Consider the following 25,046-nt stretch of genomic DNA (forward strand, 5'->3'; position numbering starts at 1 on the left):
AGATGATTAGTGTATGCTACGCTGCTCTGTGATATTGTCCTTTACAGAATGTTACTGTTGATAGTAACTGGTCCATGCTCTGATGTCTATGCTCTGATGGCCTCTTGGATTGAGTCCAAATCTGTGATACAGCTCCAGTGTTGTCCATCTGGAGACTCCTGGACCTCCCACACAGGGGGCCCTTTAATTTACGACCCTATCATCCAAACAGAGATGGCTGCTGTCTTCTGTTTATGGTAACAACTTTGACACCAGTGTAGAGAAAACACTGATTAATACCTCACATCGGCAACTGACTAACTTCCAGAAACTGTATTATATCAATGCAAGCAACACAGAGGGCTGAAGACTGTTTAAAATGATATTCAAAAATATAAAGCCATATGATTTTTTTTGTTTTTGAAGTTTTATGATTTTTTATTAGGCATGCAACAACCAATTGGTCAGCCAATTAAATGGCTTAATTTTCAGAGATTGGTGATCGGCCCAGTCTTTGTTGCTTTTTGCTCTGAGACCTAAAACTCAGGACACTTTATTGGTTGTTTAAGTTAAAACATAAAGATTTTATTGTTTTACAGATATTCTTCAATAATTTTCAATAAAATAAAATTGAAACATTGAAGGTACATGCTGTCAGCTATAAAAAAAAAAAAAAAAGGTACCAGCCCAAATTGGTATCGGCAGGTTTTTCGGTGATAGGCCACAAAATTGTGATTGGTGCATCCCTATGTTTTACGATACGGAACATTATTTTACAGAAAGGAATGATATGATAAAAGATGAGTTGACAGGTGAGTTGTCCAGACTAAAATCTTTTTTGTACCAGCCTGTTAACTTTTTTTATTTTTCCTGTAAAGATCGTCTTTTTGTTGAATGGGTGTGCATGGTTTCCCCTACTTCTGAAAAAAAAAACCCTCTAGTGGACACTTGAGGGGCTGCAATTTTAGCACTCCCGCATAAGTTTTATATTCTATGACCACAGGTTACTGCTTAAATGAGACAGGATTCCATACAGTATAGTGTAATATGACACAACATGGTACGGTACAACGGTACGGTACACTCAGACACCTCACAACAGGGCAAGACATGATATGACATGACACAATACAACACGGTAAAATACATTACAATATGAGATGATATGAGATATAAAACAATCCAACAAAACACATGATGTGATACTTTACACGACACGACAGGATACGGTACAGTTCAATGTGACAATGTGATACAAACAGAACACAGTACGATACAATACAATATGATACAACACAATAGGATGGTACAATGCATAAAGATAAGACACAACAAGATATGTTACAATATAATAGCTACTCTACGATATGACAGAACACAATACAATATATTTGTACATGATGCAACACAGAACAATAAGATATGATGCAACATGACACGATACGATACAAAACAATACCACAAAACTGTGAGGTTACAATGTTGGACAAAATATGTTGGAGTAACATACCACAGCAGTACTATACTGTATGGCAGGGGTGGCCAACAAGTCAAGAGCCACAAAAATTGCCATGGTGCTACAAAGAGCCACACCACACACACACTTCTTCTGTCATGAAAGGACATAAGATGAAAATCAATAGATTTCCAATTCTTAAAGCTACATTTGCTGTGTTTGTAAGTGTGTTTAAATTCGTACTTGAAGCCGTGTCTAAAACAAGTTTTTGTTTTTACTGCAGAAAAGACAAAGTTCCATCCATCTATCTATCTAGATAGCAATAAGCACATGTGCAATGTAGAGAAAAGAAACTGAAACTTAAGTATCAATCTCATCACCCAAGTATTGATCAATACTGATCCCAACGTTGGCATCAATACATCAATATTTTAGATTGATTGGCACACCACTACTCATAACAAAATATATAATATAAATATTTTATGAATGGATCAAAGAGCCGCACACTGAAGGGCAAATAGCCGCATGTGGCTCGCGAGCCGCAGGTTGGCCACCCCTGCTGTATGGGCCCACTTTCATCTCTTACTTCATATATAATATTTCCCCTGTCACTAAGACAGCAAAAGTAGTTAAGTGAAAATGATTAAACACTTTTAAACAGGAGGATATGATGGATGTTTGGGTCGTTTTTAAAGGAATACCACAAGTTTAAAACTGTTGTTTGAACAAATTCAGTCATTTGAATGGCGTCTGTGCTGGAAAGACTAAAAATCAAGCTTTAAGCTTGAGTTTAAATTCATAAGTGTGATGTTAACTTTTCCCTGTGCTCTCACATCTGTCCTCATCCAACCCCGCTCTTTCTCTTGTCATGCTGTTTTAAAGCTGTCCGGGGGACACAGACTGCAGATGTTGAACGCACCAATAAACGGACCCAAAGTGCACTGTCCCCCAGTCAAAACCGCAACACTTCAGGAATTTGCTAGACGAGATATGAAGAGTAAAGTATAGGTCATAGTTCGCCCTTCATGTGTCTCTCCCTCTCTGTTGGTTCCTTTGTGGAAGTAGCGCTCCGCTCCGTTCAACTCCGCCCCGCGCCTCCAAACTCTGCCTGAACTTTCTTTATTGGAGCGTGTGCGTCACTCTCCGCTAACCTGGACCGGACAGGCCACAGGACAGCTCCACTGCTCCTCAAACACTAACAATGGGTTGGCAGCAGCGCAGATGGCTCGTCTGTGCCACTTTTCTCGGATTCGTGGCGTTGGCGCGGAGCGTAATGCGAGAGCAGCTTTTTCCTCACGGTCCGAGCGCAAGAGACCAGATCCTGGCAGCGGGGGATGACCAGACGCACAAACTCGACCTGGACGAGCCCGTGCTGTTCTACGATGGTACTTTCGACAGCATCTATGTAAGTTACCCTCACTATAGATTTACATATATCATATATCTCCACAGACGCGTGGGATTCATTGGTCACGGTTCACTGTCCGTTAATTTTTTTCTTTCTTTCTTTCTTTTTTTGCGCAATTGCGCACATCCTGGAAACCCCGAGCGGTTTTACGAGGAAATGGGTCAGTAGTTCCAGCCCCAAACAATGCCTGGAAGTTACAGAATAAACCTAGGAGAGGGTCTGACTTCTCATGTCGCTGTGGACTTACTGTAAATATTGATTTTCTCCTCATAGAGGGGCTGAATCTGGAGGAATGTATGTGTGCACGCATTCTTACAGCCTCCCCTGAGGTTATCATTTTTCTGTTGACACAAAGACCAGAGTACTCGAGGAATATTGTTGTGCAATCTTCCCCAAAACCTCCACCAAAGGGATGAAGTCACACAAGTGTGCACTCAAAAGGATGCTCCCAAGAAGACGTGTTTGTTCTGCTTAATTAAAAAATTTAAGTGACTGTGCAGAAAAAGTGACCTTTAAACTTGAGTGTGTGGTTTCTAAAGACTGCATAGAGCTTTTGAATACCTCGAAAAAGGCAAAATCATTATTCAACTGAAGCTGGAGCATTGTGATGGACAAGCAGCCTTTAATCCCTGTTTGTAAAGAGAAGTGCTGCATGCTGGTTTTTATTGTGCTGCATGTGGAGAATCAACTTGCATATCATGTAAAAAATTGAAAAAAAAAATCACTAGATTTCATCTGTATTGTGCTCAAATAGTCATGACTTTGCGATACAGGTTGTTACAAAGCCTGAGTTTAAAGAGTTTCCTGTTAAAAGACTTTCCAGTTGTTGTGAATTTGTACCTCACACAAGGCAGATGTTTGTTAAAGTCTCAAAAGTCGTTGTTTTGACTGTTGGTGGAGTTGGGCTTCCCCTCAGATCACCACAAACAGCCTGGAGATTTTGTTTTCCCATCATGAGACATCTTCTACTGAAGCGTCTGTGCCCTGCAGGAGAAACATTAGTCTTTTCTCAGAACATTAGGAGGTTAAACGCCTCCTCTGAGGTGTGATTCATATTCCATAAAGCTGTGGTATGTCTGGGTATTTCCTCACATCTCTCCCTCTACTATCTGAACCTCTGATCATTTTTCCAGCTCGCTCTTTCTCCTATTTTGGCAGGAAGCTTTGGTAATGAAGATTAGCAAGCAATCTGTGGGCTCTCTGGGGTCGCTCGTGGATGAGGACAGGAAGCAGAGTGGCCGGGCCAGGAATAGTGCTCTTGTTTTCTTCAGGTCAGGAAGTGAAGGAGCCCTGTGTGCCCAGTTTCTGACATGAGCTCAGATTTTCTACTTTACAAGCATGAGGTTGAAGTGTGTAAAGTGTGTGTTAAATGGCATCTTGTTTGTTCATCAGGGCTTTTGTAGGACAAGGCATCTGACGCGGATCATTAGTGTAATGAGTTTGGAATAAAGATGAAAGTGGGGCAGGCTGCGGAGGGCTCTGTGCAGGGAAACAGTTTCTCGTGTGTTGTCATCAGAGGTGGCAGCGTGCTCACATGCTACTCTCCAGTTTCTCTTCACATACATGTGTGTTGAAGTATTTACTTTAAAGAAACAGCACTTCATAAAACTTGTTTTATAAAGTGTTAAAGAAACAGCCCAGGCTCTGACGTGCCCTCTGAGTATTTACATAACTCAACCAAAGCTTATGCTGTGTTTTGATTTGTTGTCTTTAAATTTAGTCAACAGCATTTGTTTTAGGCAGAGGGAAAATATATTAAAATTATTTCAGTGTATTGGTTTGATTTTGATATGTAATTATGTTTTTTGTTGAAAACATGGCACATAAAGATGTAATGTAAATGCCTCCTGTGGCGTCAAATCATAAAGCCGTGTTGTAAAGTGGGGATCAGGAAAGGATTGGCGTTAAAGTTGTTCAGAATAGCAACTGGGACAAAGAGTTAAGCGTGTGTGTATTAGCTTGCTGAGTGTTAGGGCTGTGTTTTCTTCAAGCAGTTATCTTGGAGGACAGAAGTGCAACAAACTGCAGTTCCCCAAGTGTCCACTTGAGGCTGACTGCAGAAAAACAAAAAAACTACATACGCACACATTCAGCTCATCTCTCTCAGCACACACTGATTATTTTACTACTTTGTAATTTAGAAGATGTTCAATTTAGTTTCTTCACATCTTGTTAGGGCCACTTAAGTTAGGTTGAGTCAAGATTTTTACTTCCGCCAAGGAGGTTATGTTTTTGGGAGAGTTTGTCTGTTTGTTTGTCTGTGAACAACATAACCCAAAAAGTGACAAACAGATCTTGATGAAATTTTAAGGAAATGTTCAAAATGGGAATAGGAAGAAGTGATTTAATTTTGAAGGTGATCCAGATTACTGTCTGGATCCAGGACTTATTTTAAAGGATTCTTTATTATTATTGTGAGATAGTGCCGTTTTCATCGTATGTGTATATAACTCCACAATGAATGGTCGAATTGTTTTGTAAAAGAATAGAAGACAAGGTCTCAATAATTACTGACGCATGTAAAAGTACCACCCAGATCCTCGAAATATTTTGGATACTAAGACCCGGAACATGAAATATATACTGGGAATTTTTCAAAACTGTCAGGTCACAAATTATTGTACAAACCTGCAACTAACACCACATTGTGGCAGCCACTCTGCTGAAAGGGAGTATAACATTAAAGTAGGACTAAAGTGTTGCAATGATTAATCACATCTTTTAAATTGTCCAAGATATTTTTTTATTTATTTTGATTATTTTCAGTGTTGCGAGTTTACATTCAACGTTTCCTTTTCCAAAAAAAAAAAATTATTACAATAATAAGATATTACATAACCTGTAAAACAAACTTGTCTTTTCGTTTCAGAGCTAACAGCACTTTGTGTTTTGTTTTTTTTTCCCAGCTGCCCTTCTCTCTCTTTTAATGTAGGTTTAATGAGTATGTAAATAAGTAGGTCCGAATCCTAACATTGAAAGTATTTACATGAAATAGATATAAAATCATATTGATTATTATTAAATTATATCATTTCATCATATATTAATCATACATTTCTGAAAAACCTCCTTAAAAAAATGACTTGTGGTGTTTTGAATAACTTGAGAGGAGGTATTCTTCTAGTCGTTTCTAAACCACAAGACGGTTGTGTATTAAAGAAGTATCCTGTTATTTGCAAGGGGCATCATCCAGTTTAGAAAAATGAAGCCTGTGAGGAAGTGCTAAAAGTTGCTGTTCATCGAGGATCTGCTTGAGGCTAGCTGCAGAAAGAAACACCCAGCCCAAAAAAAGAGACTTTTATGGCATTAAAGAGCATATTTACAGACTGGTTTAAAAACCGTCTTGGGTCTGAAATTCTGATTTCACTATGGGCACACGCTGTAGAAGATATAAGGGTCGTTTGATTGTCAAATCAGAGACACAGCTCAGCTCATGTGACTGGCAGGTGCCCTGTAAAGGAAACTCAAAGCCAGTGTCACAACCAATTTGGCTGCTTTGGCCGGCAATTGGCCTCATTTCACAGTACCAGGAACAGACGGATGACATTGCAGAGACTACGTCCATGTTTAAACATGTCCATGGTTATTTGTCTCCTACTTCACCCTCATCCTCAACACTTTAAGTTTTCCTGGTCTTCCACAGACTTCAAAATCCCAAGATGCCTCTCCTTTACATCCCTGTTTCTGTCTCAGTATGTCCACACACATCTTTAACCATCTCTTATAACAGTTATTGTTCAGTCATTTTGGTTTAAACTATCCTGGATCTTTTAAAGCAGGTCCTCTTAAATGTGTTAAAGCTCTAGTTATTTGGTGTTCTGAGAGTGTAAGGAGCAGAAAGTCTAGGGATCAGATTCTCTCCTCTGTTCCAGTGATCTCATACCTTGTTATCCTCCTCACTGACCGGAGCTCTCTCATTTCAGATCAACACCAATGGTTTTGTTGCCACAGCAGAGCCAACGAGCCAGTCCACATACCTTGGCAAGATGCCCCCGAGTTTCGGCATGATCGCAGCTCTGCAGGGGGACTTTGACACCAGCGACAATGTGGGGAAAGTGTTCTTCCGACAGGACTCCAGTCCTGAAGTTCTGTCTAGAGCCGCCAACATCATCAACACCGCCTTCCCTCTGGACCCCAAGGTCAATCCCACTAATGCTGTGGTCGTCACCTGGTACAGCATCGCAACACATGGACCTCAGAGCAGAGGAGATGTAATCAAGATGAAGGTGAGCATCACACTCGAATCTCTCTTTACACAGACTTATCAACAACAAAACAGCTCTGTAGGAGGAGCTCTGAAATTTTGGTGCAAGAAGAGTGCTGGTTTCTGCCTGTAGTCTGAGTAAAATGACCAATCAGGTGTCGGCAAAAGAAACAGTCTCTATGGGGATAACAGTGGGAGTTCAAGATCCTTAGCTGAAGGAGTTCAAGGACAGAATCGTACTTTTGATCTCAGAATTCTGAAGACAGTGAAAGTTCCAGAAAAAAGAACACTTCTGATTGTTTTCTTCTTCTTCGCAGATATATCTAGACTTAAAATACTTTTAGCTTTTGATCAAAACACATGGTTACTTCTTGGACTGTACAACCTAGCGCATGGAAAAGGAAGTCTTAGCCAGTAAAAATGTATCGCTGACTGATAGCGAGTTGTCCATTGTTCACATTTTTGAATCATGGTGTAAGTGTTAACTCAGTCTCTGGTGTTTCATCTCACAGAGGAACACTTTCCAGATGGTCATTGCATCCCAGAAGACGGCCTCATATGTGATCCTCCTGTACCCAGAGAAGGGGCTAGAGTTTTCGTCCACTCCATTGGGAGGAGAATATGTAACCATGCAAACTGGGTTCAGTAAAGGTTTGGTTAAGGGTTTCCTGTTCTCCAGTCAGGGGCAGTACTACAGGGTCACCACTGATGACGAGGAGTCTATCAACAATTTAGCATGGTAAGTCGACTCAAGCTTTGCATCACTGGGATGGATGGAAACAAGGAAACATTGAGGAAGATATGTATATCTGTTCAACTTTCCTCCTCTTCCTCCTCCTTGTAGGGACACTAACTCTGGTGTGCGGGGTGTTTGGGTCTATGAGATCGGGACAGCTCCGTATTTTAGTACCATAGCTCCTGGGGAGGTGACTGACCTGCTCCCAGAGGGAACACTGCAGGGGCCCCCTGAGGATGCTCCTGATAGAAGGAGGCTTGTGATCTCTCATGGACAGCAGGTGGAGTACACACCTTATGAAGGGGAGCAGATCCAAGTCCACCCAGTCCAGTACCAGCCCCGTCAGCCAGACAATCCAGAAGTGGTGGTGGTGGATGACACGGATATAAATGTAGATGGTGAGTCCTGGAGAGGGAAGATGTTTCTACTCCAACATCAGAATATGAAATGTTTTTTTTCTGTTGCTGGGAGAACCAGAAACTCCTCATGAGGCCTGAGGCTGATTGGACTTTTCTGTGATTTCATCATAACTAATCGAAGTTCCTTCCTTTGCTTCTTCTTGTTTCAGTTTTCTCCTATAACCTGGGAAGTTGTGCAAACAACAGGAACAAGTGCTCCCAGTTCGCTGACTGCAAAGATTACTCCAGTGGATACTGCTGCCACTGCAGACCTGGATTTTATGGCAATGGGATCCAATGTGTGGCAGAAGGTAAAATCATACTGTTCATACTATGCATCACATTACATCACTGTTTGTTGTTGCGGCAAGATTAAAGTCATTTATGTGTTTGAGAGGAATGGGGCTATGTATGTGAAATTTTCTCCAGGCAAAGGAAAAAGTTATTGTACGCTCAAAATTTCAACAATCAATGAAAGATACCAAAATAACTTGAACTAAGCAGACTGATGCTATATCACAAGAGCTGACTTTAAGGAAGGACAGGACAGTTGAAAAAGCAGGAAATAGGGTGAGAGCTGTTATCTGTGTTTGCTGCTTAAGATCTAACCTCACGGAGGGTTTGACCTAATCACCAGACCCCAGAGTTGACTTTAAAGAGATGTAAAACTGATCATAGAGACTTGGATACAACTAAAAAGTTAACTGTAGTGCTTGGTAAATGAGGAAAACCTGGCTGCAGTCTCTTCTACATTGAGCATGACTTGTGTTTTAACCTGTTAACTTTAACTTTTTAAATGCAAGCGATATAAAGTCTATTTTTAAGGCAAGGCAAGTTTAGTTGTACACAAGGAAATTTTAAAGTGTTTTATTGTGGTAAAATCACAAGAAGGCAGAATTAAATCATTCCATGAAACGTAAAAATGATCATTTGTCAATTATTTCGAGATATCAAAAGACAAAACTGACACCTTTTAGAGATAAACAACTGGAAGAAAATTGTACTTGTCTGGTTTCTTGTAAAAAGGAATAATGTCCTAGCACAAGAAACTCAACCTAACAAGTCAAATTTTTCTTACTCCAGTGAAAGATCTTTATCATATTTTTTCTTTTACTATTAAAAAAATAAGACATTTTCAATAAAAAAACAATCACTGGGCATTTTGTTCATGCACTTCTGTATAATTCTCAATGTGTAACAGTGTTATCCTTTAAAAAAATAAGAAACCTGGTATAGCAGAGCAGCATTCATCCAAGTAATTAAGCCAAGTATAACGATCTTTGAGTACATTCTATCATACTAGCTTGATTCTGGATTAAGACACTGGTAGGACTTGCTTTACATTGTGAACAAAGAAATTAACGAAACAAGACTTTAATAGTATTTCTATTATGCGATTTAAAAGGTGGTTAGCCGCGACTGGAAAAATAATCATTTGACAGCCCTTTTAGAGAAAGAATACAGAATCATTTCTTCTCTTCAGTAAAATCCAAATTTGTGGTCTTTACTATTCTCATTCAGTTAATTAGAAAATACAGATCAACTCTCTCTCTCATTCTCAGGGAAGCCTCAGAGGATGAACGGTAAAATGTATGGGAAAGTGCATGTGGGCAGGTCCCCGTCTCCAGTGGAGTTCAGCAGCAACGATCTTCATTCTTACGTTGTGGTAAATGACGGTCGGTCGTATGTGGCCATCAGCGACATCCCACACACCCTGGGGCCCTCGCTGCAGCCCCTCTCGGCCCTCGGGGGAGTGATCGGATGGGCGTTTGCCCTGGAGCAGCCTGGCTTTAAGAATGGCTTCAGTATTATTGGTAAGGGGAACATTTCTATGAATGCATGAGTTCTCTCTGGTTATCTAACCTCCAGCTGCTCAGGAGATAAACATTAAGTCCTGAGTGATTTCTGTCGTGCTGCGCTGTGAAGATTAGAAACATAAATCTTTGCCACACAGCTGCAATATTACTCACTCTGTGCAGCTGAATTCCCCTTACATTACCTCAGCCCTGAGCCAAGCCGGAAAGCCAAAGTTCATCCAGGGCCAGGGTCTCAGAGTTAACCTCCTCGTCTCTGTCCTCTGTAGGGGGGGAGTTCACACGGCAGGCTGAGGTGACCTTTCTGCCAGGGAATGAGAAGCTGACCATCATGCAGGAGTTCAAAGGCATCGACGAGCACGACCACCTGGCTGTGAGCACCAGCATGGAGGGCCGAGTCCCTGAGGTGCCGCCAGGCTCCACTGTGCAGATCGACCCGTACTCTGAGATCTACCAGTACAGCAACAACCGTAAGATGAAGCTTTAACTCTTTATACACATCTCCTGACGGTCCTATCCAGCAACAACACACCTTTTTTTCCTGATTTAACAACCAAACAGATTTTTTCAGCAAACACTCACAAAATAATCTCTGCAAAAGCAATCCTGTTTTGTAAAAGTGTTATGTTTATTACCTGGACTCTCTTACTACAGAGCCATACTGTTGTAATCATGCAGAAAATGGTTTCCTATTGTCTAACTATCGTAACTAACTGAAGTAAGGCTTCACAAGTTCAAACATTTTAAATTCATTAGTCTTTTCTTTCTTTACCTTCTCAGTGATCACCTCCTCCTCCACCCGGGATTACGTGGTGAGCCTACCTGACGGCTCCACAGAGACCAGGTCATACCAGTGGCGCCAGACCATCACCTTCAAGAGTTGTCAGCATGGCGAGGCTATGAGGGACGTGAAACCCACTCAGATGCTCAGCGTGGACCAGGTCTTTGTCATGTACGATGCTAACAATGAGCTCATCCGCTTCGCCATGAGCAACAAGATCGGGGATGTCAATGGTGAGGTCATGGAGGTTATTTTCTGACTTCCTGTTTTGTCTGCACTCACTCCCTTCCTGGAGTTTAACATCCTGAGAATAGACAGTTTACGCTACAGTTCAAGTGTTCTGTGTGATCCATATGATTAATTTATTCTCAGGAGGGCAGCCAGAAGAGAACCCATGTTTCACCGGGAGACATGGATGTGACACGAGTGCTGTGTGCCGACCTGGAACAGGGTCACAGTTTACCTGTGAGTGTGCAGCGGGCTTCAACGGTGACGGACGCACATGTTACGGTAAGAAGACATAAAATTAACCATATTAAAGAGGATGCACAGGTCCAGGAACCATAGGAGGAACTTTATGTCACAGTGAAGGGACTGAATCAGTTTGTTTTGATCCGCTCTTAATGAACTCAGACCCTCTGAAGCCTTCCTTCCTGAGGAAGCAGACGATCCTGCCATTAGCAGCAGTAAACAAAGTCTCTATGATCTCAGACCAGGTTCTCAGACCTGTGTGGTTCTCATCCTTAGCGCTCACTGCATTGAGAGTCTTAGAGAGTGTAAGGGTCTATTCAGGACCAGACCGGAAGAGCTCAGAGGCATATAGAGTAGAAAAAGGAAGGAAGTAATCCAGACGGATGTTATCTTGAAGCATCTGTAATTAACAGATTGTATTAGACATCCTACCATCTGATAGAGGAGGAAACTGATTCTACGAATCCAGACTTCAAAGCTGCAGGGTTATTTCTGTCTGATGGACGTCTCTTCTCTTTATCAGACATCGACGAGTGCAGAGAGGATCCTCAGATCTGCGGCTCCCACGCTATTTGCAACAACCAGCCCGGGACGTTCCGCTGTGAGTGTGAGGACGGGTATCTGTTTGCCAGTGACGGGCAGACCTGCGTGGGTAAGTGGCTGGTCAAGCGCTGGTACCACTGTGTCTGTTGATCTTTGTATTTTTTAATGTAATTATTTTAAAACTGGGTTTTTATATAAGCTTTTATGCATTTGGGGAGAAGTATCGGGTTTGGGTTTAAGTGTATGCAGGAATACCATCAAGAAAATATGATACTTTGGTGTTTTCATTGGTTCTAGCAGTCTAAAAGGTGAGTTACAAAAGAAATATCCTCCCTGTACTTTTCACATAATTTTTATGAGCCATTTCAAGTTGTTGCAATGAGTTATCAAAAGCTAAATCTCAGAAATAAATTCTTAATTTGGAGGTTAAATCCTATATTTAAAGGATCTGTAATGCTCAGTCAGTCTGAGTGTTACAGAATGATACGAGTGTCTCTACTCTCTCTTTATCTTTGACAGCCAGGTGCACAGACAGTTAAAGCAAAAGCATTTCTCCTTAAAACTCCTTCAACTAGTTTTCATTCTGGCGCCCCCTGTGGAAGTAGAAGAGTAGTAGATAAGTTCAAGTGTGGTTTATAACTCCTCAAAAACTCCTCACAGGAGGTTTAAGCAGCTTGAGTTGGCACTTTCAATATTAATTTCCAGGTGATGTTTCCCCAAAGTTAGGGTCTGAGCTTCAAAATAACAAGAGTGTCGGGCATAAAATAATCTTGAAATAATAAATAAATAATTTAAAATGTTTTTTTTTCCAGTTAATATTACAGATTTCCTCAACAGAAACACAAATTTCAATCTTTGCGTCACAACTTTATACCTAAAATGTTATTCTTTCATGTGATTTTGTATGTTGTTTTTTTTCGCTCTGTACCGTAAAAAAGTTTATTCCTGCTTTGACATAAGCCTTTATGTAGACTAACTTACTTTTGAGGTCAGCCTCTAGTGGACACAGGAAGAACTGCAGCCTTTCTTTCACCATTCTACAGCATGGATGGTTGTTGTTTGGCTAAAATCAGTAGTGTGTCTGCTTAAAGTCTACAAAACTGGAGATGAGGAAACTTGTTTGCAGGTCAAAAAAAAGGTTTGACATTGTCAGAATCTCATCGTTATCTCTCTTAGCACGATAAATTTACTGCATTTCTTTCTTCAGAGGTGAACCGACCCGTGGACGCCTGTGAGGAGGAAACTCATAACTGTGACATTCCGGAGCGCGCTCAGTGCAGCTACACGGGAGGCTCCTCCTACATCTGCTCCTGCCTCCCCGGGTTCACAGGAGACGGTCATGTCTGCCAAGGTACTACACATCGATATCACAGACTTTAATGTGCCGTTACTAACCAAAATAGTAATTATCACCCGCACACTGGGCATGCTATGATTAGCTGATGTAACCACGCTTACTCTCTGCCCAGAAACATACCGATACAGCCAAAACATCAACATGCAGGCAGAGGAGAGGGTTCGAGGCAGACAGAGAAATTGACACACATGTATAAAAGCCAGCAGGAGACAATTAAGCAGGATTGTTCACATAAAAGTTGTAAAATTCAATTTTTAAAGACAATTCTGCAGACCCGACCTTAAAACAACATTCATGTGCAACAAAATTAAGCAGCGAGAATTATGGGACTTCTGCATCTCTACTGGGAGGTCAAACAAATAAGCAAAAAAATATGCAAAGAATGTTCAAGTGAGATTTAAAAGGCTTTTGAGCAGGTGGCAGCTGTGGCTCAGTGGAAAAGTTGGTCATTACTCAATCAGAAAGTTGACAGTTTGATCCGTTCTTTGCAGATACATGCCAAAATGTCTTTTGTCAAGACCAAATTGCTCCCTATGACACAGCTAGATGTGTGCTGATATGTATAAATAGAAATAGTCCATAATAACAGTCATTTATATTAATGGCTTTATGAAACTGTGACATTGGCTTGTTATTTGTCTCTTTCCTCAGAAAGTAGCAAGTTAATATCACCTAACAACCACAAACACAGAGTTAAGAAGAAAATTCACAGTATCAGTCTCTGGCACTCCAATTTTACAAGCGCTCTTCATCTTATCGTAACTCTTCAACCACTTGAGCCAGCAAAAAAAAATCATAAGGTGCCTCACAGAAGAAAAGACAAGCGTTATGGTGGTATCCAGGGTGTTTTGGTCCAGCATAGGAATCCATGAGCAACAACCCTCCAATCACAGGCAATAACTGATGTAAGATGCTCTTATTACGGTAACTCTTCAACTTTTTGGGCAAGCAGAAAATGGTTTATGAAAGAAGAAAAGATGAGTTGTTTACATCAGTCTGAACACACCAACCATGTCAGGAGACCCAGGTGAAACACACATTACGTCAAATTTTCACTGTTTGCTTTAAATTACAGTTTACAAAACATTCCCTCAAAGATGCACACCCAACTGATCAATAGCCTTTAGGCCTTTTTGAAAAAATGTAAAACAGGAAGACCTTCTTGCCAACCTGGGCCAAAAAGTGTGAGATCACTCAAAAATTTTAAATTTGATGATTTCATTCTGAAAGATTTGTAATATGTTAAAAACTTCTCTTCTTTTTGGTGAAAACAAAATTCAGCTGCTGATTAAATAGGGTCGTTCTCCTCTATTTGAGACAACACGGTAATACTGTAGCAGCTGTAGTCCTTTGGCACCCTCCTGGTTTAAAACTTGTTGGTCTTTGCAGGGAGAATGTGGAATCTGAGATTTTGGCCTTTGCTGCCAGAAAGCTGAGCATTCATGAGCGATGGTGTCAGAGAATCATCGCCACTGAGGAGAGAAACTCTGGCAGGGGAGATGTTGAAAATTCCTCGTGTAATCTCAAGTTGTTACATTAACAAGAAGAGCTTTGAAAACAGCCTCTCCTGCAGCATGTGATAAATGGTTACAGATATCTGCTGTAACAAATGTCCCTCTGTGGTTCAATACAACGTCATGTGACATGTTTGAAATGGTCATGAGATATATGGAGGGATCATGCAGAGAGAGAAATCTTTGAACAAAACGAGTCCAGGTTTGGAATCCATCACACAGACTTGAGGGTGTAATTGTTAAACCATCTGTTGGGCTGGGGGAGGTGAAGTCACTTACATAACACATCTCTGACTGAGGTCTACAGTGTGGGGAGCAGATGGACTTCTCATTGTGGAGGTCTTTGGTCGGCGTGCAGTTTTTTTGGCTGCTCTTCAGGAGAACTCATTCACAGAAACAGGATGAGACTTGTGACAAATGACTCAGAATTTAACTCTAGGAGGGTTTACAAGTTTCTGTTTCACTTATTTTTCTGATACTACAGCTTTTATCTTCACAGTCAGTAAGCATAGCTTTAATTGGATTACTTTTATTGCTAACACTTTCCAAACATCAAGACTGATTCAAATCTAAATGATGAACAATAACTCGAAGAAAAGAGGATTTCTTTTGGGTGCTTTAAATCAAAAACAGACCCAACAAAAAGAAAGAGAGATCCCGATACCCAAGTATTTAAATCTGACTCAAGTTTTACCAGTGTGCAAGTCCTGAGTTGGGTCACAAGGTCTGACTATTAGACGGTCCTTGTGCTCCATCTAAATCCAACTCGGGTCTTAAAGTTCCCAATGTCTAAGTCTTGGGTTGAGTCCCAAGTCATTTGTGTTTCAGTCCAAGTCGTGCCGAAAGTGTCCATGTCAGAGATGGGTTGTGAGTGTCAAGTGTCTTGATTTCCCAATGTTTTGTCTGAGTAGGAACCACGTCTCAAATCCTCGGTGCCCAAGTCTGACTTTGTAAGAGTCCTAAGGTCCCAGTTATTCAGTCCAATTCATATCTAGGGTTCCCAGAGTTCAAGTCTTGAGTGTAGTCTCAAGTGTCTAGTATCTGAGTTTGAGTGAAGTCTGAAATTCCTAGTGCTAAAAGTCCAGGACTGAGCGAAATCCCATGTCCCTAATGTTTAAATCTGACTCTGACTCTGAGTTGGGTCTCAAGGCCCCCATATTTCGCTCTGATTCTGACCTAGGTCATAAAGTTTCCAAGGTTTAGGTCTTGAGTTGATTGTGAAGTTCCTTGTTTCAGTACAAGTCCTAGTCATGTCAGCCAGAATGAGTCCTAAGACCCAAATACTTAAGTCTGTCTGGGGCAGCTGGTCTCCAGGTCTGAGCCAAGTCTAGACTTCCCATGTTTAAGTTTAATCACAAGTCTTTAAAATTTGAGTCTGGGTCTGAGCCAAGCCTTGCGTTTGTTTCTAGTGCTAAGTCTGAGTTTGGTCTTCCCAATGTTCAAATCTTGAGATGAGTCAAGTTTGGAGTGTTCAAGTCCAAGTCTCAGGGAGTGAACTCAGGTTCAACAACCAGTGAAACCAAAATACCATGTCTGACTCCAGGAGTCAGGAGACCCAGGCTGGGTCATGACTAAAAAAACCTGATTTCTAACAGGTCTTACAACACAGAATGAATGGAAGTAAAACAGCCCTCTCAAAGTTTGAAGTGTTTCCACACCTTTCCTTGATACTCTGTGAATCGAGGCCAGTTTCCACTCAGACTGACCCAGGTGTTGGTCTGGTCCCCTGACCATAGAGGGTTAAACTAATCGAACTGGTGACCCTACAGCTCTCATGGTTTTTGACTCTTCTCTCTATCTGCAGACATCGATGAGTGTCAGCTGGGCAGATGCCACCAGGACGCCGTGTGTTATAACACTGAGGGATCGTTTACCTGCCAGTGCAGACAGGGTTACTATGGCGATGGCTTCTACTGCTCTTCAGGTAAGTCTGCTGGATTCATGGAGCAACATTTTTAGTGGATTTGCTTTTTAACTTAAAGTGATGCAGCAAAAATAGAAAACGGATCTTTTTTATTCTCATTGTTTATTGAAACCATTCAGAGTGTTTCAAAGTGAGCAGATTGGTGCCAGCTGGATCTGTTTCTTATTTTCCTCTGAATAGGAAAAGGAATTTGTCTTGGTTTACAAGGGATGGGGGAGTTCATGTTGTCAGATGTATCGAAGCCAGAAGATGAAAAAAATGAGTCCAACAATCTTTAATTTTGAGTCTGTGTCACTGATTCATGTTTTTCTGCAGAAAGGACAAAAACACGGTGTGAAAACCACAGAGACAGTCTCCTCGGTGCGTCAGCTCCTCGTGGTCCTCGGCCGCCAGTCGGACAGTACATCCCTACCTGTGATGAGAACGGCCTGTATGAGCCAATGCAATGTCACGGCAGCACCGGACACTGCTGGTGTGTGGACAGGAACGGACAGGAGATCCCCGGGACTCGCTCCGGACCGGGCAGCAGACCCATGTGTGAGTTAACCAAACTGGAAAACGAGAGACCAAAACATCTCTTAGCATCAGCTTTATTTTAGAGGGATGGAAGAATTTTCTATTGATTAAACAAGACTAGAAAGACGCTTTTATGCAACAAAGTGACCTGAGGCTGGTTTGTTCTGCGTGATAAAGTCACTCAGTTTTACAGGCGTGGCAAGAAGTATCTGAGCATACTTACAAAAATAAGTTGCAGTTATCTAATTTTTCAAGTACTCAACAACAAGACGTTTGTGGAAAAGTCAGAATCAAAGCTTTTAAAAACAGATAAAATAGCTCCTCATGAGATACAGAGCCAAGGACTTTAGCTTCTGTATATGGGGCTCATGTTTAAACCACCAGTCCACCTGGGCCCTTGAGACTGATATTTAAATAGCTATCCCCATTTTATCTCTCTTGTTAAAAGTCATTATACCTCTAACATCTGTAGCTGGCACAGTTTTAAAGATATGGCAGTATCACATAAAGAGTTTGCTTTCTTAGGATGCCAAGCCACTGTTTCCCAGTAGACGATATCTGGACAACCTGAGAAATGAGTCTGTGCTCCATTTACTGGATAGTTGTTGTAGCTGTTTCATTTTCTTATGTGGTGTTACCGTCTAAGAGAGGTACTATTTGCATGCTTTCAAATTAAAAGCATTTTTTATTCAACAGAACATAAATCAAAGTGACCAAGGCATCTTTTCTTTGAAGCTTAAACATACACAGAGTAATATACAGCCCCAAAAGTCATAAAAAGTTATAATGTGGATGAGTCATTGTTTATTTTACTCTTTCCAGAGTTTATTTACAGAGTGAAGTGTGCCACATTCACTTTGAGGCAAATACCCAACCAGAGTTTCAGATTTTCAGAGATGACACTGGAGCAGCTAGTCAGGGCAGAAGAACTTCTCTAACCTTGCATTATCTATTTTCTTAGGTATCGATCATGGTGGTGTGCGGCCGACTGTTGGCCCCACTCCCCGACCCGACGTCCACCCTCTTCCTCCAGGAACCCACCTTCTGTTTGCCCAGAGCGGCAGGATAGAGCACGTCCCACTAGACGGCCACGATATGAAAAAGAATGATGCCAAGGCTGTCCTTCATCTTCCTGTAAGCCTCAGAGAAAAACAGTTCAAAACTTTTAATCCAGGTTTGGAAATCCCAGTTTTTGACATTAAATTTCAGATAAACTTTCAGTCTAGGCTTAACAAACCTGATCAGAACACAGGCTATTTTTTGTAAGATTACCAAATTAAGACTACTAATCCTTAAACCACATGAAGCGTCAGGCTTCTTTAAGCAACTGGGATGCTTTAAGTTTTATTTTTATTCCATTTGCTTTTTGGGAATTAGGCAAATATGATCAGCATCCTGAGGTTTTCTCCTATAACATCATTTGTCTCCAAGGCTTTTCCTATAATGAAAAGATTTTAGTGAATTTTTATAAATTAACAACAGTCAAATTCTTCTTAAACCTCAAAGTCTAACTCAGCCACTAGATCATTTAGGAAACATTCAGGAAAAGCTGTAGCCTCTTACACAAGTCACTCTCATCCTTGTAGCTGTACTTACTCTGCATTCTTGCTCAGCCGTTCCCCATCTGTGCTCTTCATTGGAGGCACATGTTGACATTCAGGCTAATTACTAACATCCGTCTGAAATCTTTGGAAATGCAATCTGCATTTCTGTTAAGCTGATTTCCAAAGCAGCTGCTCTGAAGTCGCTCAGTGGCCTGGTTTGTTTGGATTTATGTCTAGACGTTAATGTCAGAAAAGACATCTGCTGCATGTTTTTATCTCTGACCACTTCTGTTTGAACGCAGCGCACTTCAAAGGTTGTTGGTTTGTGACCCCCCTGCAGGAGAAGGTAATCATCGGCGTAGCCTATGACTGTGTGGAGAAAATGGTTTACTGGACAGAAATCACGTCTCCGTCCATCAGCAAAGCCAGCATCCAGGGAGGAGAGTCCACAGAAGTCATCACATCAGGTACAGGTCTGACACAGGGACAGTGATGTAAACCTCTGGAACAATTACAGATCCTTTCCCTGGACTATTGTTCCATCCCTTTCTGAGCTTGGTTTAGTGACCTTAGAATCAACCTATTGTCACATTTTCTGTCCTGATCTCAGTTTAACGTAAGAGTAACTTCCACAAGTGTCCCAAACTTTATGGGGTGCCCCCTAAAGGTAACCTGTAATAACACATGGAGTGCATGATTAGCTATATTTTTTAATGATGCCTTTTACTTACAAAAGGCTACACTGTGAATTTATCTCTGTATTTTATCATGAGAGTTAAGAGGCAAGTTACCTTCACCCTAGATTTGGACAGTCCAGAAGGGATCGCTATTGACCACCTCGGACGGACTTTGTTCTGGACGGACTCTGTAAAGGATCGCATCGAGGTGGCCTCTTTGGATGGGACAAAGCGCAAAGTCATTGTAGATACTGATCTTGTCAACCCACGAGCCATCATCACCGACCCCAATAACGGGTATGTATAGCCTGACAAGTACCTGCTCCAAAATGTACCATAGCGCTGAAAAAACAGGCCACAAGCCGTGTGATTGGTTCACTAAGGAGATTGTGCTTCCTGTGTTTTCACAATGTTCCTGGATTTACCGAACATCAGGCGAACATTGGGCGAACATTGGGCAAACACCGACCAAACATCTCATCTCCTCGACCTCTCTATACTTCCTTGTAAAAGTTGTTGTTTGACAAACAGAAACATGTTTCAGCTTCATCAAAACATAATTTCACAATTTGAGTACCTTTTAGATTTGAATTGTCAGATTTAAACTGAATAAAATTGTTAACTGGAAGCATGAAAGCTATCTGTGTCTGACACTACAAACATCTGTGTGGTGTCTGAAATGCTTAGAGTACCATCCTCAAATTGCTGCTCCCATATAATTTTGAAGACGCTCATCCGAAAACATGTCTGTGAAATGATTTATTTGTGTTGCTGATTCCTAAGGATGTAGAAATCTTTTGATTGAGCCATGTCAGCTGTTAATTCAGCCGCAGTTAACCCTTTGTTCCTCCAGCAAGGGGGCATTAGAGCCCTACCCCTAGAATCTGAAACTATACTTGTAAATATTGGTTGTAAATAAAAGCCTTGAATCGAAATTGAACTTGCTCCACACCTGTCTCTGTAACAGAAATCTATACTGGACCGACTGGAACCGTGACGCCCCGAAGATTGAGACCTCGTACATGGATGGGTCGAACAGACGGGTTCTGGTAAAAGACAACTTGGGCCTGCCAAACGGCCTGACGTTAGACTCTCAGAGCTCTCAGCTGTGCTGGGCAGATGCAGGTAAAGTGGAACCCAGACAGGTGAGTCATTCAATAATGCTCTCTCTGCTGGGATGAGTGATGGCATGATCTGTCCCCTGCAGGCACACATAAAATGGAGTGTATGCATCCAGGCCATGGTGACCGCAGACAGGTGTTGGAGGGGATCCAGTATCCGTTTGGAATCACATTGTTTGGGAAGAACATTTACTACACCGACTGGAGGAGGTACGACTGTAATTAAATCATTTGACCCCTTATTAAACGAGTATGATTTCTTATGTTTTCTGACACTTTATTTTGAATATGTTTAGCTTCCTGTAGCCTGGCCTTGGCCTTGGCATTGGCTTTGGCTCCTTTGATTTTTAGTCTATCTGTGATCTGATTGTGTAGAAAAACAGAGGTAGATGCTGAATTGGCTGCATTGTACTGCTGCTTTAATACATCAGTGAGTCGGCCATATTGGTAGTGGCAGCTCTGCCCAGTAAACTAGTGAAGTAGAAGTGGAACCTTGGGTTTCGTGAATAGAAACCACTAATGTCTACATTTAACTTGCATAAATGAACAAATTCTATACTTAGTGGTTAAAATTAATCAAAGTACTGATATGAGAATACTTTAAACACAAACAAATGTCTGAACTCTGTCAATCAGATTTGTAAAATGCCTGCAACTGACAGTTAGTCCACTTGTCTTTAAAGGCAGGGAGTTCTGCTGATGGTATTGACTCAAATTAAGACCAATATACTCAAATGATTTCAGTGAAAAAGCATGTTTGCGCTTATATGTGTATGTTTGTCTTTCCAAAATGCCACTACCAATACGGCCACTACATTGTTGTACAACTCATGCAGCGTGTGTGAACATTTGTGCTAAGATGTCATTTGTGCACCTTGATTCAATGTGATTACTACAGACTGGGTTATATACCACTGAGGAAATAACACAAGCTCTAACCGATCCGTTGTGTCAAGGAAGAGCCCAGATCTGTCAGAGTAGAGGCAAGGGAAGAAAGGTCAGGGGTCAAAAAGCTCCCCACTCTTCAGGCACAAGCCCTTGATGCTATTTCAAATTCTGAACACTGCCAAGCTTTCTTCCCACACGCGCAATTCTGTATGTTGGCCTGTGAAGGAGTGTGGGGGTTGGTGTTTGTGTGTGTGTGTGTGTGTGTGTGTGTGTGTGTGTGTGTGTATGTGTGTTGGTGAGGAAGCATCTTAAAAGTGGCAGCTGCTTGCAATTTCTCAGCCCCTCCTCGTCTGCGACTGACCTGCCGGGCCTCTCTCTGATCTTTCCTTGAGGAGAAGGTTGAGAGGTGGAGGTGGGGGAGGCGCACAAACTATTTCAGTTATGGCTCCGTAACCCCCAACCCAGACCCAGTCCCAGACTTGGACCCTTGACTTATTTTATACAAAGCTTAGGGAGGCAGGATGCTGACATTCTCAGGCTGTTACTAAACTCTGTGTTTATTTCAGGGATGCTGTGGTTGCTGTGGACCGCTACGCTGGGAAGGAGTCTGATGAGTTCCAGCCTCAGAAACGGACCAAACTGTACGGGATCACCACAGCCTACTCCCAGTGTCCTTCAGGTAAAAATACCGGCAGTGTGATGGGATAAAGGTGTGACAGCAGCACACTCAATCAAGAGAAAGCGCTAAACTTGGGTTTTAAAATGGAAAACCCATTTTAGAGGACTGAACGTGGAGTGGTGTATCTTCAGGTCAGCTAATAAAAAACAAAACAAACTCGAAGTTAAGTACAAAATTGCATTTGTGCAATAAACCTGACAAAGTATATTATCTTGGTTACTATAAAATGTCTTGGGATTCATGGTAGATATTGATATACATTTTGTCAAACTGAATTGAAATATAACGAGAGTACTCTAAATTTGAGCCTCCACCTGTGAGTGAGCTTAGCATGCAGGCGCAGCTGCATCACCAAGTTTTTTTTCATGCTTCTTTGGACTTGATTCAATGAGAACAGGACATTAGATTAAGAAGGAAACTTTTTGCTATCCACTGAGCATTTTCATAAGACAATACTCTTATTTTCTTGCCTGAAGTCAACTCAGTACTTCATCAAGCACAGGCAGGGAGCCCCACTGAGGTTTTCCTCCTAGAAACCTCCTGACCCTTACACACTTTGGGGCTACCTCTGAGTTACTCTCGTGCCCTTGTTCCCCCCTCACTCTCCAGGACTAAAGAAAGCTGTTTTGTGATCGTTCCGCTCTCTCTAAAGCAGTGTGGAAAAGAGAAATGTCAGTTTTACTCCTTGACCCAAAGCAACAGGAGGAACTCTGCAGTTAGCATTCATCCCTGAGTAACTTCCATCCTCCTCCCCTCCAGATAAGGCAGCCTGTACTCAGCCAGGGAATGTAGAGCTGAGGGAGCGGGGCCTTCAACATCTGGAGCCAGCTATGTGTTTACTCCTCTCAGCACGTTCTATCTGTTAAACAAACAGTGAAGAGACTGTTTCCTGCTGCTTCAGTGGCTCCTGATTTATTCCGCTGTCCTGGAATGTCCCACGTTAATAAGAGTGTGTGTAATCTGTGTGTTTGTTTCTTTGTTCCAACAGGGCAAAACTACTGCGCTGTGAACAACGGTGGCTGCACCCACCTCTGTTTAGCAACCCCTAATGGCCGCTCCTGCAAATGTCCTGATAACGCGGTGGGCGTGGGCTGCGTGGAGAGAGACAGCGGGTACTAGAAGACGGCAGCTGTTCCTCAAAAGAGTTGACACTGTTTGGATGTGTGACAGCAAGTTAGGAGCCACTCAGCATTACAAAACTATTCGCCATATTCACGTGGCAGCCATTTTCCTCTGACGGCAAGCTTCAACTGGGATGTCCAAACACTGTTAGTGCAGAAACCTGGAATTAGTGAAAGTAAATAAAAGTAACTCGTAAACAGTTTTTGTTATGCCAAAACGTTTTTGATAAGTAACTGACAATATGAACTGAGGGACCAATGACGCCAACCTAAGAACTCTGAGGCTATATTTAGTGGGTTTTAAGACCTCTCTAGCGACGAAAAATTCAATTAAAACAACAATGCTCATCTGTTTTTCGAAGCATATTCTCTTTCTTACTTTTTGTACCTCCATTGAAATTATTCTTCTCTCCTACAACGTTCATGACAATTCCTCGCAAATGGGCTATTATGCAAATTAGGCGCAATCAATAGATACTCCTCATACGGAGGAGCTGGTTACACTGCCAGGGACATCATCAAACCAAGATATACTTAGACTTGATGACTTCTCATTTACAATTGGACACATGTTACATGCTAACCATTTACTATTGAATATATGCTAATGTTAGCATTCAGCCACTTCTGAGCTAAAATCAATGTAGGTTTTTAAATAAGAGGAGAATTCTCTATTTTGAATAGAGAAATGTGGCCTTGTGGAGGAGGGTTCTAGAATCCATTGAATGTTGAGTCCTGTAGTGCTTTGAAGTGTCTTAAAGAGACAGTGACTGAAATGAAACACCAATCTTAGATAGCAAAATTTTTCTAGCTGTAAATAGCGTAAAGCCAGAGCTATCAAAAACAATATTGTCCTCCTGTTTTGGACATTGTTGCAATAAGGTGTATTATACAATGTAAGAAGTGTTGTCGCATGGTGCCTTTAAATAGTGTCAGTTTATTTATTGCAGTTTTATTTACATTTAACCATTTCTCTTTGTAGTTGTGTAATATACATTAATATGCAATAACGCAAGCTACACTGTACATGACATGCCATGATGCTAATAATAAGCAGTTAAAACCTAACAATGAAATTTGAGAACATTCTAATTTAACCTAAGAAAAAGTGTAGGAAGAGCTGTGGAAACATGTTTCATCAAACAAACAGTACTTCAAGATTTACAGGTGTGTGCTTTACACCTTGAGCGCAACGTCAGAGCAGAGTGCCTGCTGTGTGAATACAGTGAATAGCTGCTGAAAATGCCACTGAAACCCAGAGGCGAACTTACTGTGCCTTTTATTGCTCAATGTTATTCTTATCTACATTTATAAGTCACAAGAACTGTAAATATAAACACTATATATTTGTCATTTTCCTGAGTGCACATACGGCCAAGAATAAAGCTCAAGGGATCCATAATTTAATGTGAAATTCATCACCATACTGCATGACATCATTTCCTGTCCATTGTGTTAAACTGAAGTTTTGTGTGGACTTGTGTATCTCCTGGAAATGTTGTAGAGCTTTGTACAATCTGGTGGGATGAGTTCACGTTAGGCAGCAAAAGAAGAAACATTGTGTTGGTCTGTTGTGTGTCTGTTTTGTTTTTCAACAGCGACATCGTGTGGTAGATATAGCGAATAACATGTGTTTTGCATTTAATGCACCAAAATAAACCTCACAAACATTTTGTTCTGGACTTTTTGGTGCATAACAATACATTCAGGAACAGAATTTAATACACAATGAATGTAAAGAACATTACTAGTTCAAATAAACTTTTGTAAAATAAATTAAATATAAAAATAAAGTGTGTAGACCTTTATTTTATCACCCTAGGGCACAGCACTGTTTAGTATTAAGCTTTTTTGTGCAGATCAATAATAATAATGATGATGATGATAACATCAAAATTTAAAGTAATTTTCA

At 41.3% G+C, this 25,046-nt stretch overlaps 1 protein-coding gene across 1 annotated transcript; it reads left to right on the forward strand.

The window, feature by feature from the left end:
• The first annotated feature begins 2,541 nt into the window (after window positions 1-2,541).
• Window positions 2,542-24,868, forward strand: nid1a (nidogen 1a). The gene is made up of 20 exons (XM_074676358.1): window positions 2,542-2,843; window positions 6,770-7,072; window positions 7,563-7,789; window positions 7,895-8,184; window positions 8,355-8,495; window positions 9,747-9,998; window positions 10,268-10,468; window positions 10,779-11,012; window positions 11,152-11,289; window positions 11,774-11,902; window positions 13,001-13,144; window positions 16,469-16,588; window positions 16,904-17,125; window positions 18,066-18,238; window positions 18,989-19,115; window positions 19,451-19,622; window positions 20,293-20,450; window positions 20,533-20,656; window positions 21,901-22,013; window positions 23,002-24,868. The coding sequence occupies exons 1-20, from the start codon at window positions 2,640-2,642 to the stop codon at window positions 23,130-23,132; spliced, it is 3,603 nt and encodes a 1,200-aa protein (XP_074532459.1). The 5' UTR covers window positions 2,542-2,639; the 3' UTR covers window positions 23,133-24,868.
• Window positions 24,869-25,046: the final 178 nt, after the last annotated feature.

Source organism: Halichoeres trimaculatus, unplaced genomic scaffold (genome assembly GCF_033239565.1).
Source record: "Halichoeres trimaculatus isolate MK-OKI-2021-1 unplaced genomic scaffold, fHalTri1.1 fHalTri1_scaffold_8, whole genome shotgun sequence".
In the NCBI taxonomy this organism is placed as follows: domain Eukaryota; kingdom Metazoa; phylum Chordata; class Actinopteri; order Labriformes; family Labridae; genus Halichoeres; species Halichoeres trimaculatus.